We start from the raw sequence: 13,434 nt of genomic DNA, 5'->3' as shown, positions 1-13,434 counted from the left end.
CTGTCTGTCTGTGTCCGTCGGTCTGTCCGTCTGTCCATCTGTCTGTCGCTGTCTGTGTCCGTCGGTCTGTCTTAACAAACAGCCGAGGGTGATGCTGTGTCTGGAGATCTCTGAACACTGGCCCCGTTTTATCATCAATAATCTCTGAACATTAATAATATCTCTGTCTGTCCATGACAGTTTTGCACACTTTTTAACTCTGCGTTTTGTCTGATTTATAAAGTTAGGGGGTTTGAAAGTGGGGTATTCCAGCTGAATAAAGGCCCTTGCCATTCATTGGTGGACTGAGCCCTTGGTGAAATTCCAGTGTTGTGCTGTAGGAGTTGGAGGGTGTTCCCCCTCTGGCCGTGGGGTGGTCAATGAGGGGTCGGGGGTTAGGTTTGTGACCGTTGTGGCGGCCCCTGCCCTGTGCTGTGTTGTAGGGCGTGAGCTGCGTGTGGTGGTGAACACCAACGACCCCGACTACGAACACTTCTACTCTATAGAGAGTTATGACGACCCCATGGCCATGGAGCAGAGCATCCACCTAACTCCCACTGCCAATCAGAGCAACGGTATGTCACACACACACACACACACGCATACGCGCACCCTTAACCTTGGATCCAACCTCACACACTGAGGTCAGTCTAACACACATACTCAACCTTGTATCCCTCTCACATACCCAGCCTAACCATCCACTTAACTAACCTTCAAATACTGAACCCAGTCCCACACTCAGACCAACCCTGTATCCCCTTCACACTCTGCCGTCAACATGCAGCTTCCTGGGTGTCTCTGTTGTGTTGATAGTATGTTTGTATGTGTAGTGTACATTGGTCTGTTTCTAACCTGAGATACATGGGTATTTATAACAGCCTTGCAAATCTCTCATTTCCAACAATGGGGGATTTACATGAATTGTTAAATTATGTGCATGTTTCTCAAGTTAGGATTGTATTTGTTTGTGTTAATGTGTCTGAAGTGTTTCTGTTTTGTGTTGTTAGTGTGCTTATTACAGTGTGTCTGTTGATAGATGTTGATGTTTGTTGTATGATTGCGTGTCGGCAGGTGAGAGAGTCACTGTTGACCCTTTGAAAGCAAAGAGGCCCAGGAGAGAGGTCAAACGGGAAGGTAAACCCGCCCACTTCGTCCTCTCCACTACTGGGGTGTTTCCAGGGTTAACTCTGCCGCCCCATCTCTGCATGCCACGGGCCTCTCTAGCATGATGGCTATTGATGTTCATCTCTGAAGAACACACAAACACACTTGCAGAAACAATATCCCAAATAACCAGTTGAGAATGTATTTTTATTTTTATTTGATTGCTATCGATAACAAATCAAAACACCAAAGAGATAGCAGTTTATTTAGCATGGGCTGCGTCTCAATCCACCACATCCGCCAATGTCGGCCTTCTGCATCTGTTGTGGAAGGTGGCCGAGCTACAGCTGTGTTTGTCGGACCAGGAGACATCCCGAAAATCGGTCTTCTCACGAAAACATCTGTAGCATCCGAATGGTTTGGCATACAAACTAATATGACCATCCCATGGAAAGATGAGACTCTCACAAACACGTACATTGTTTTGCTCTAGGACGCCCACAAGACTCATCTGAAGGTAGCCTGGTACCAGTTTAAAAAAATTATGGAAGTACAGTATATATGGAAGTAGTTTAGTGCCAAAAAAAGGGGTTTAATATGGGTAAAAAATATATAATTTCTTGATCCTTCTTATATCTCTCAGATATAGGACAGACACTTTAAAACAAACTTCCTTTTGATTTATTGTTTTACTATCTGTTTACCCTATTCATCTATTACAAAGATACATATATGTTTCCCCTTTTATCTGTGTCTGGTGTTAGCTAGATACTGGCTAGCTAGGTCTTCAGCCATTTGCTTGACATAAGCATTTTTTTTTAAACTGTCAGTCAAGGCGAGCTCATGAATCTAAGCTCCCCGCCCACTAACCTGTCTTTTCAAACTTCCAGGTAGTTAGCCATGAGCGAAAAAGTAATTTTCAGAATGACTGTTCAGGACCTTTAAACCTAGCCTAACCTATGACCTGACCCATCACCTGTGTACTACTGCCCCCCTAGCCTTCTACTCATGCTTTCGGTCCCTAAAACTAAATAATAGAAAAAGTAATAGAAATATACAACAAAAACTAAATAAAAACTAGCAAATCAGGTCCGAAAACGAACTGAAACTAAATTGAATTTTAAATAAAAATCTAAAAACAAATAGAAATAAAAACTATAATAACCTTGTTATGCAGGACACAAACATTCCATTCAAGCTAAACAATGGATATATAGTGTTTTGCAACAAAATCAAATGTAATACACATCTAAAATCTATGAATTCAAAATCTGAGGACACTAATATTGTACAAACACATAAAGGTACCCATAAGCATTACTTTCTGATGAAAAAACACAAATGTGAAACATTTGTGGATATAGCGTTTTGGAAAAAAACTCTTCAATTGTATGATCACTTATTTCATGATCATCACAGAATGTTAAGCTACTGTACAGTAACAGTAATACTAACATCACATTCAACTAACATTCACCTATAGCTTACTGTAGCTTTTGAAGCTTGAACCCCTCACTGTGACTTTGCCTCTGTTCTGATTCCAGATTTTCTCTCTCTCTCTCTCTCTCTCTCTCTCTCTCTCTCTCTCTCTCTCTCTCTCTCTCTCTCTCTCTCTCTCTCTCTCTCTCTCTCTCTCTCTCTCTCTCTCTCTCTCTCTCTCTCTCTCTCTCTCTCTCTCTCTCTCTCTCTCTCTCTCTCTCTCTCTCTCTCTCTCTCTCTCTCTCTCTCTCTCTCTCACTGTGTGTGTGATGTATTCCAGCTCCTGTGGACCCTTGTGTGTTGCCCCTGGAGGAGGGCAACTGTGGGAGGTTTACTCTGCGCTGGTACTTTAACAGCCAGGTCCAGGCCTGCCGACCCTTCATCTACAGCGGCTGTGAGGGCAACGCCAACCGCTTCCTCCACCAGGAGAGCTGTGAGGAGCGCTGCCTCGGGGAGGACACAGGTACACACAAGCAAGCACACATAGTAACCTACTGTGCACAGACACACATACACATACAGGTATCTGCCAAAATAAAGGAAACACCTACGTAGTATCTTAATAGGTCATTGGGCCACCACAAATCGCTCCAGAATCTCCCATAAGTGTTCAATTGGGTTGAGAGCTGGTAACTGACTGACTCACACAGACACACACACACAATCCCCTATGCTCCTTTGAGACCCCTCTTTCAAATTCACTGAGATCCCTTCTTCTAGCCATGGTAGCCAAAATAATGGGCAACTGGGCATTTTTATACATGACCCTAAGCATTAACTCAGGGACCACACCTGTGTGGAAGCACCTGCTCTCAATATACTTTGTATTCCTCATTTACTCAAGTGTTTCCTTTATTTAGGCAGTTACCTGTACATCATGCTGAATACAGACACATTCATGCTGCACATACACACAAGCAAATATATCCCAAAAACTGCATATTGTCTTTTGTTGCAGGTGCTGTTCCTTTGAAGAAGGGGCGATGATGAACGGCATGTCATGATCACCTCTCCACCCTAAAGAATGTCAACAAATGGTTGTTTAATATTTAAAACTATAAACATTGGCAAAGTTTTGAATATACACTACCGTTCAAAAGTTTGGGGTCACTTAGAAATGTCCTTCTTTTATATATATATATATATATATATATATATATATATATATATATATATATATATATATATATAGCATTGATGGATTTTGTCTCTTGGCCACAGGTCATGTTGTTGATTTGCTTATTTATTTCAAGTACATTTATATTACATTAACTCTGCAGCCGAACTTTTTAATCCCTCTCAGAATTACATCTAGCGATTACAGCAGTACCGTATTACTGGAAGACAATGTTGTCCAAACATTCACGCAACCTTACCACAGAAAGCAGGATTGGCCTTTGGTGGATGTACAGGTCATGAGTTCCAAATCTGTCCACTAAAGTACAGAGCTGTTCTGTATGTATGAAGAGGCACGCACAATACGTTATACAGTATGTTATAATATTTTGCCAATGTGATGTACATATAAATGTATATTTTTATTACCTGGGAAAAAGTGTTTTGTGTGTCCAAATGATTCATGTTAAACTCTGCATGTTTTTACCTGACAGAGAAAAGGTGCTATTTTAAAAGGTATTTTTGTATTGCACATTTCATTTGTTGTTTTCAAAGACAAAACTAAAGTTTGTATTTTCTTCAAGTTTAATGTTCAAATTGCAAAGGAACACACTCATGATGGCTGGAAAACATTAATCATTGTTTTATTAAATATATAAATAAACCAGAGAATTTGAACAAGATTATTTCTGCAAGGTTTTTTAATGAAAGAAAGACACTTTTCGAAGTGGTAGTTTGGATAGGGCTTGGGTCAGCACACTGGGATATATGATGATGTACGGATAGCTGAGAAGCACATATAGTAGGGCCAAGAGTTTTTCCTGGACATATCACATGGTCAGGAAAGATTCCTGGCCCTAGTTTTAGCCATGTCATGTGCTGTTCCTGTACCTGAGTAAGGATGAATTATTGATGGGGGGGGGCTTAAGACCTGGATGTGTTTTAGCATTCATCACACTTCACTGCACCCAGCCTGGTCCTCAATCTGCTCAGTTCCTCTGTCTATTACTGTTAGTCAGGATGTGTGTGCGCGCGTCTAAGGGTACACAGCAAATTCACCAGTGTTGAATCAACACTGAGAGTGTTAAATGTAACACTATTCCAGTGTCTGTATGGGTCCACACTCTTCAGTGTACAGTTAACGCTTTGCTTAGTGCTGACGCTGTTCATCTTTCTCTGTGTAAGAAATTAACACCTGTAGTGTTACAGTAACTAATTTTTGGGTGTTGTTTTTACACTGTATGGTGTAAAGCCTAATTTGCATATTTCCCAGGGTGCCTTGCTTTTTCGAGTGAATTGTAGAGTTACCACACATTACTTTATTTGTTAGTGACAGTGACATGGTTGTTGAATTTGTTCCTTTTTAAGTCCTGTAGCCTTCACCAAGTGAGTTCCTTGGTTGACAATACATTACATACTGTATATCATAAGGCCTTACTTTGATGGACTAGTTTTACCCTAACACAGTGGTGTTAAGAAACTCCTGGTTTACAGGTCACTCACATCAGGCCCTGCAAGTCACATTATGCTGGCTTGCAAAGTGATGTGTAATTTTTATTGGAATCCAGCCAGAGTTAGGACTGATTGGATTAGTTTAGAAAAATGTATGTTATTTATCTTTGTGTAGCTCTCACCCTGCATGATCAAGGGAGGGGGGGGGGGGGGGTACCCTTCCCATGAGCCTCTGCCTGGGAGGCTTCTTTCCTGCATTCCTCTGTGGTACCAACTTAGAGAGGAGAGGGGGGCTGTGGTATCTCTGAGAGAGGAGAGGGTGGCTGGGGGCTGTGGTACCTTTGAGGAGAGTGGGGCTGGGGGGCTGTGGTACCTATGAGGAGAAGCGGGCTGGGAGGCTGTGGTACCTCTGAGGAGAGGGGGGCTGGGGTTCTGTGGTACCTCTGAGGAGAGGGGGGCTGGGGGCTGTGGTAGCTTTGAGAAAGGTAGAGCAGAAGAGTGAGAAAGAGAGAGCAATGATGTGGTGCACATATGTGACTGACCTGCTCGATTCGGTCTTATGTAGCAACATTTGAAATAGTGTTTTTTTACATTGGATAAAAGTAGAGACTCAGAGCTAGAAAATGGTATATCATGCACTCTAAAGTTGAGGAACAATGGGAAAATAATTCTGCTTTGAAAGTTGATAAACTTGTAACCTCACTTTTGAGGAAATGGTCCTTGAATGTTTTGGTAAACCTACTGGAGAACTCTTCTTTGTCTACACCCATTCAGCATCGTTCACACCCTCTTAAGCCTTAGCCCCAACCAATCTCTTTAAGGATTCACATGTGAGGTTTTCAAGATTTCAAAACTAAAGGCTGGTTTATTGTCGCAGTGACTAGCTAGCTAAACAATGAACCATAATCCCAACTCATAACGTTACTACACTGCATGAATCTGCAGGTAGCTAACCAACCAGGTTCAATGTTAGCTAGCTAGCATTAGGCTATAACTAGAAATGCAAATGGCTCTGAGATATGAATAATATTACTACAAAGATCATACACGTAACATTAGCTAGCGAGTCAGCCAGCTAACGTTAGCTAGATAGCTAACAGTACGCTTTAACTTGAAATAAAAACGACTTTCTGACAAAATTAGAAACGTGTAATATCTGAAAATGTAGCTAGCTAGACTATCTGTAAACATGGATGGACGCTTCTCCTTCTCTGTCACGGATGCCATGCTTGCCCTTAGTTTGAAGATGTAATCCGGAGACAGGTGTTTTATGCAATAGACTTCTGTGTGTTCTCTTTTTGACATCCTCTGCATATTTGCAATCAAACGCCTGAATTTTCTCCATCTCCTTAGCTATCATACTCTATTTCCACTGGACATTCCATTAATTTCAAAACTCAGTCCTCCAGAAAGTGGCGAGCAACACTTTTGCAGTTCTACTACGTGATATATATATTTTTAAACTGCGTTAGAAAGGATTACCTACACATACTGACTGGCTCATGTTATAGACAGAAGCGTGCTACATGGCAGACCAATACGAACTCATCTCTCGGCATGTCCAGCCCACCCATTATCTCAGCCAATCATGGCTAGAGGGAAGGTTCCTGTCTTTTTCCGTGGCTAAACCAACTAGGCTCATAATTTAACAATTGTATTCGTATTTACAGATGGCATACAAGTTTGTTATTAAGGCACATGAAAGTTCACGTCCTAGAAGGCATTTCTGCCAAGAAAACGCATTTTGATTTTTATAAGAAGTTTACCTTCAAATAGCTCTCCTGTGAAGTAGTGACGTGCGACATACACCTAGTTTCCTGAAACGAGTCACACATATGACCTAGTACGCAATTTTCGGGGACCACTTTTGGCTCGTGGGTACTACTTTCAGAACTACTGGCTAAAAAGTGCAATGGAGCACGTACACTACCAGTCAACATTTTGCACACACCTACTCATTTAAGGGTTTTTCTTAATTTTTACTATTTTTTACATTGTAGAATAATAGTGAAGACATCAAAATTATGAAATAACACATATGGAATCATGTAGTAACCAAAAACGTGTTAAACAAATCAAAATGTATTTTATATTCCCAAATATTTCATTATTTAAATTGAGCGCCTTCCCAGCAAACCACAATTGGTCTGTGAACGTTCCTAGAACATTCGTTAGGTTGCGGCAAATGTTCTCACAACACAAAAACTGTCCAGTTGATGATGATTATACAATGTTCGTATAAAACATTCGCCTGACATTTCAAGAACGTTCCCAGAAAACATTTTGTCTGTTCTTTAAAGGCTCCTAGAATGTTTCATTCGTTTGTGGGAACAGTCGGGTGGGATCATTGTGGGGACATCACAAACTTAATTATTAGGTTGAAAAAGAATTTGCCTGATGTTTCAAGAACGTTCCCGGAACACATTTCTATGTTCTTTAAAAGTTCTTAAAACATTTATTTAAGTTTCGGGAACATTGTGGGGATATGACAAGAGATAGGTGTCATAACCAGCCATAAAATAACGCAATATATGTCACAACAGGTCTAAATATATGTGTCATGACAGTGTTATGACCATATTATAACAGGTTATGACAAGTTATGTCAGCTGTTATGACATCTTATGACATGTTTATGACCATGTCATAATGTGTTATCACGCTGGGTGTCAAGTAAAGTGTTACCAAAAGGTGAATAGAGGGGGTTTTCCAGGCGGGGTTGTATCGCTCGCTCACGAGTTCACAAATATAATATGGCTCTGATTTATCAATGAAAACATGCATATACTGTGTGCACGCAAATCCTAGAATCTCCATGTACGCCAGAACTTTGTACAAAATGTATGCACAGTTGATAAATGAGGCCCCTAGATCATCATGTCATAACCTTATAGAATAACTTTATAAAAGTCTAGCACGAATGTTTCTTGTTTGTTGTTATAGATGTTAGTAGTAATATCTCCATCAACATTAACTGAATATTCCAGGAATGTTTTTTTAGAACAACTCCAACATTTTATTGCTGAAATGTGTTCAGTGAACTTTATTAGAACCATCACGTCATAATGTCACAGTATAACGTTATGAGACCATTGTAGGAATATTCCCTGCTTGTTGTTATGGGTGTTTTGAATAACACATCCAGAACGTTCCTGTAATGTTTCCTCAGAACCACTTCTATTGCTCCCACATTTTGTTGCCAGTATGTTCTAAGAACATTATCGGAGCACTGTTATTACATTCCCTTGCAACCTAATGATAACCTGGAATGTTCTGTGGTAGTTTTTACAGATGTTGTGAACATTTTAGTTAATGTTAGGAGAATGTTAAAAGGATATTTAATTTCTAACATTTTCTTATATTTGGTGATCAAAAACATTCTTTGAATGTTTGTGGGACGTTATCATCCTAATGTTAGCTCAAATCCTAACTTAATGGGAATGTTCTGGGAATATTCCCGGTTTGCTGGGCTGTTTGTTGTTGTCAATACACATAATTGGTTGTTAGGGAGATAAGACTGAGATTACTTAAGATACTAATTGAAGAGGTAGGGTTTCAGACGTTTTCAGAAGATGGGCAAGGACTCTGCTGTCCTAGCATCAGGGGGAAGCTGGTTCCACCATTGGGGTGCTAGGACAGAGAATAGCTTTGACTGGGCTGAGCTGGAAGTGACCTCCCGTAGGGCTGGGATGACCAAGAGATCAGAGGTGGCAGAACGGAGTGCTCAGGTTAGGATGTAGGGTTTCACACATACAGTGGGGAGAACAAGTATTTGATACACTGCCGATTTTGCAGGTTTTCCTACTTACAAAGCATGTAAAGGTCTGTCATTTTTATCATAGGTACACTTCAACTGTGAGAGACGGAATCTAAAACAAAAATCCAGAAAATCACATTGTATGATTTTTAAGTAATTAATTTGCATTTTATTGCATGACATAAATATTTGATACATCAGAAAAGCAGAACTTAATATTTGGTACAGAAACCTTTGTTTGCAATTACAGAGATCATGCGTTTCCTGTAGGTCTTGACCAGGTTTGCACACACTGCAGCAGGGATTTTGGCCCACTCCACCATACAGACCTTCTCCAGATCCTTCACGTTTCGGGGATGTCGCTGGGCAATATGGACTTTCAGCTCCCTCCAAAGATTTTCTATTGGGTTCAGGTCTGGAGACTGGCTAGGCCACTCCAGGACCTTGAGATGCTTCTTACGGAGCCACTCCTTAGTTGCCCTGGCTGTGTGTTTCGGGTCATTGTCATGCTGGAAGACCCAGCCACGACCCATCTTCAATGCTCTTACTGAGGGAAGGAGGTTGTTGGCCAAGATCTCGCGATACATGGCCCCATCCATCCTCCCCTCAATACGGTGCAGTCGTCCTGTCCCCTTTGCAGAAAAGCATCCCCAAAGAATGATGTTTCCACCTCCATGCTTCACGGTTGGGATGGTGTTCTTGGGGTTGTACTAATCCTTCTTCTTCCTCCAAACACAGCGAGTGGAGTTTAGACCAAAAAGCTATATTTTTGTCTCATCAGACCACATGACCTTCTCCCATTCCTCCTCTGGATCATCCAGATGGTCATTGGCAAACTTCAGACGGGCCTGGACATGCGCTGGCTTGAGCAGGGGGACCTTGCGTGCGCTGCAAGATTTTAATCCATGACGGCGTAGTGTGTTACTAATGGTTTTCTTTGAGACTGTGGTCCCAGCTCTCTTCAGGTCATTGACCAGGTCCTGCCATGTAGTTCTGGGCTGATCCCTCACCTTCCTCATGATCATTGATGCCCCACGAGGTGAGATCTTGCATGGAGCCCCAGACCGAGGGTGATTGACCGTCATCTTGTACTTCTTCCATTTTCTAATAATTGCGCCAACAGTTGTTGCCTTCTCACCAAGCTGCTTGCCTATTGTCCTGTAGCCCATCCCAGCAGGTCTACAATTTTATCCCTGATGTCCTTACACAGCTCTCTGGTCTTGGCCATTGTGGAGAGGTTGGAGTCTGTTTGATTGAGTGTGTGGACAGGTGTCTTTTATACAGGTAACGAGTTCAAACAGGTGCAGTTAATACAGGTAATGAGTGGAGAACAGGAGGGCTTCTTAAAGAAAAACTAACAGGTCTGTGAGAGCCGGAATTCTTACTGGTTGGTAGGTGATCAAATACTTATGTCATGCAATAAAATGCAAATTAATTGCTTAAAAATCATACAATGTGATTTTCTGGATTTTTGTTTTAGATTCCATCTCTCACAGTTGAAGTGTACCTATGATAAAAATTACAGACCTCTACATTTGTAAGTAGGAAAACCTGCAAAATCGGCAGTGTATCAAATACTTGTTCTCCCCACTGTAACAATTCACATTTATTTTCCTGCCGTGAGAAACTGGTCAAATGTAGATCCTGTACCTGGGTAGGTGTCTCGGATGACATCTCCATTAATTAGTTAGTGGAAGTAATCTTTCTCAGAACCAATTTAATTGAATCCAGACATGATTGCTGAAGAATGTTAAGGGAACATTATTGGAACAATCATGTCATTCTGTAACGACACACTATAACTTCAGAGCATTGTAGGAATATTCCCTGCTTTTTGTTATGGGTGTTTTTGGATACAATCTGACACAATAGCAATGTGTCAGCTACAGGTAACTGCCAAAATAAAGGAAACACCAACATAAAGTGTCTTAATAGGGCGTTGGGCCAACACACGCCACCAGAACAGCTCCAATGCACCTTGGCATAGATTCTAAAAGTGTCTGGAACTCTATTGGAGGGATGCGACATCATCCTTCCATGAGAAATTCCATAATTTGGTGTTTTGTTGATGGTGGTGGAAAACTCTGTCTCAGGTGCTGCTCCAGAATCTCCCATAAGTGTTCAATTGGGTTGAGATCTAATGAGACACACACACACACACACACACACACACACACACACATCCTTTAAACCCCCTATGCTCCTTTGTGATCCTCTTTCAAAGTCACTGAGATCTCTTCTTCATACCTTCAGGGAACAAGACAGGACATGTACATGGATATGTCTGCTGTTAGTCCAACTGTGCAACCAGGATATGATCCCTTCTTCTAGCCATGGTAGCCAAAATAATGGGCAACTGGGCATTTGTATACATGACCATAAGCATGATGGGATGTTTTAATTGTTTAATTAACTCAGGAACCATATCTGTGTGGAAGCACCTACTTTCAATATCTTTTGTATCTCTCATTTACACAAAGGTTTCCTTTATTCTGTTAGTTACCTGTATATGAGGGGATAGTAGGCCTAATTGGACAAGGCTATCTTAATGTGCACATGATCAAAGTTAAAGGTAATTATTAACTATTTAATGGAAAGAAATGCACTGACTTCATGTGACTAAATGACTGTGACTAAAACTAGACTAAAATTGTCCAGAGCTTTAGTCTACTGATGGTAACTAAAACTAAGAAGGATGAAATGACCAAAATGAGACTAAAACTAAAAGGTATTTTATTCATAAAGACTACATCTAAAATAGCTGCCAAAATTTACACAGTATTAGACACAGTCCTATGTATCAGTGCAGAGGTGGCTCCCCCTGTCGCCATGTGCCAGTATTGCACCCTAACATCTATCAGCATGAAGCAGATGCACATTCTGAAGTTGTTCATTTTCCCTCTTGAGCGACCTTGTCTGTTTAAAGCCGCAGGGTCTGTGGTTGGCAGAGCGCTAGAGTAGTAGGAACAAGCCAAGTGGAGGATGGCGCATGCCAAGAAGTCACTCTTTCTCCCTCCCTCCTTCTCTCCTCCCCTCACTCACTCCCTCTCTCCCTATCCCTCTGTCTCCTGCCAACTTCCCTATCCAAGTACCCCAAGGGCTGTTGCCATGGCAACGAAAATTTACTGGCATGTATTTTTTGCTTCCATTGCTCTTTACCCTCCACAGTCAGTAACTTTAATACTTTTGTTCAATCCTCAGATAACCGTAGTATCTCTTATGTTAAGCACCATACATCTGTGTGGTGATGTCCAATAATGCTCTGTGTGTGTGTGTGTGTTTGGCGTGAATGAGTGTGCTCATGCCATGTGTGAGAGCACATGCGTGTGTCCTATTTTATCCGTCAGCTCCTTTCAGGCTTTGACCTCATATCTTATCTATCATCTGTGTGAGTGTGTGTGTGTGTGTGTGTGTGTGTGTGTGTGTGTGTGTGTGTGTGTGAGAGAGTGCGGGTGAGAGAGTGCGGCATTCAAAGTTCCCTCTGTCCTCTAAGAATTTAACTCAGAGTAGTGCCACTGTAAGCATTTATTTGGCCTATTGATCCGAACCTTGGTTGCGCCCTGCAGTGCTTTGGCTGCTCTCTCCGCTGCCAGTAAGCAGTTTCACTAGAAACGAATTAGAATTAGAAATGGATATTACACACCTTACTCTCTGCCTCTTTATACATACCCTATCTGCCTTTCTCAATTACTATTAGTAGCAATGCATGTGCCCCACCTACCTGAGGATCTGTATTTTTCAGCCATCTATATTTCCTGTGTTTAAGGGGTGCAAAATTCACTTGTCACTTAAATCTCGCTGGATTGATTGCTTTCATTTCACTCATTTCACTCTTTCATACTCTTGCTTGTGCCTGTCGTTTTTTCCCGTTAACGTTATGACCGTGGAAATGTTTGTAATGACCTGTCTAACACTCTAAAATGAGTAGTTTTGTCACACTACACAATACCACAGATGTCTCAAGTTTTGAGGGAGCGTGTGGTTGGCATGCTGACTGCTGGAATGTCCACCAGAGGTGTTGCCAGATAATTTTATGTTCATTTCTCTACCATAAGCTGCCTCCTATCCTATCCCAGGTATTCCTTAAAAATCGAGGTGGGGTTTCAAATGTCTCCGGAAGGTGGTGAGTGACTCCGCTGTGCTGGCGTCGTGAGGGAGCTTGTTCCACCATTGGGGTGCCAGAGCAGCGAACAGTTTTGACTGGGCTGAACGGGAACTGTGCTTCCGCAGAGGTAGGGGAGCCAGCAGGCCAGAGGTGGATGAACGCAATGCCCTCGTTTGGGTGTAGGGACTGATCAGAGCCTGAAGGTACAGAGGTGCCATTCCCCTCACAGCTCCGTAGGCAAGCACCATGGTCTTGTAGCAGATGCGAGCTTCAATTGGAAGCCAGTGGAGTGTGCGGAGGAGCGGGGTGACGTGAGAGAACTTGGGAAGGTTGAACACCAGACGGGCTGCGGCATTCTGGATGAGTTGTAGGGGTTTAATGGCACAGGCAGGGAGCCCAGCCAACAGCGAGTTGCAGTAATCCAGACGGGAGATGACAA

At 42.0% G+C, this 13,434-nt stretch overlaps 1 protein-coding gene across 1 annotated transcript in view; it reads left to right on the top strand.

Moving 5' to 3' along the window:
* Positions 1-3,552, top strand: part of LOC311138810 (uncharacterized protein) — a gene marked incomplete at its 3' end in the record, with an annotated part of 90,557 nt that extends 87,005 nt beyond the window's left edge. Inside the window, exons 104-107 of the mRNA XM_084173623.1 lie at positions 423-554; positions 1,054-1,116; positions 2,846-3,028; positions 3,524-3,552. Of these exons, the coding sequence (XP_084029749.1) occupies positions 423-554; positions 1,054-1,116; positions 2,846-3,028; positions 3,524-3,552 (407 nt within the window). The remainder of the gene's footprint in view (positions 1-422; positions 555-1,053; positions 1,117-2,845; positions 3,029-3,523) is intronic.
* Between the last annotated feature and the right edge of the window lie 9,882 nt (positions 3,553-13,434).

The sequence above is a fragment of the Coregonus lavaretus genome (genome assembly GCF_964263955.1).
Source record: "Coregonus lavaretus genome assembly, chromosome: 12".
NCBI lineage: Eukaryota > Metazoa > Chordata > Actinopteri > Salmoniformes > Salmonidae > Coregonus > Coregonus lavaretus.
Note: the sequence above shows the minus strand (reverse complement) of the source record. Positions and strands in the feature narration are given on the sequence as shown.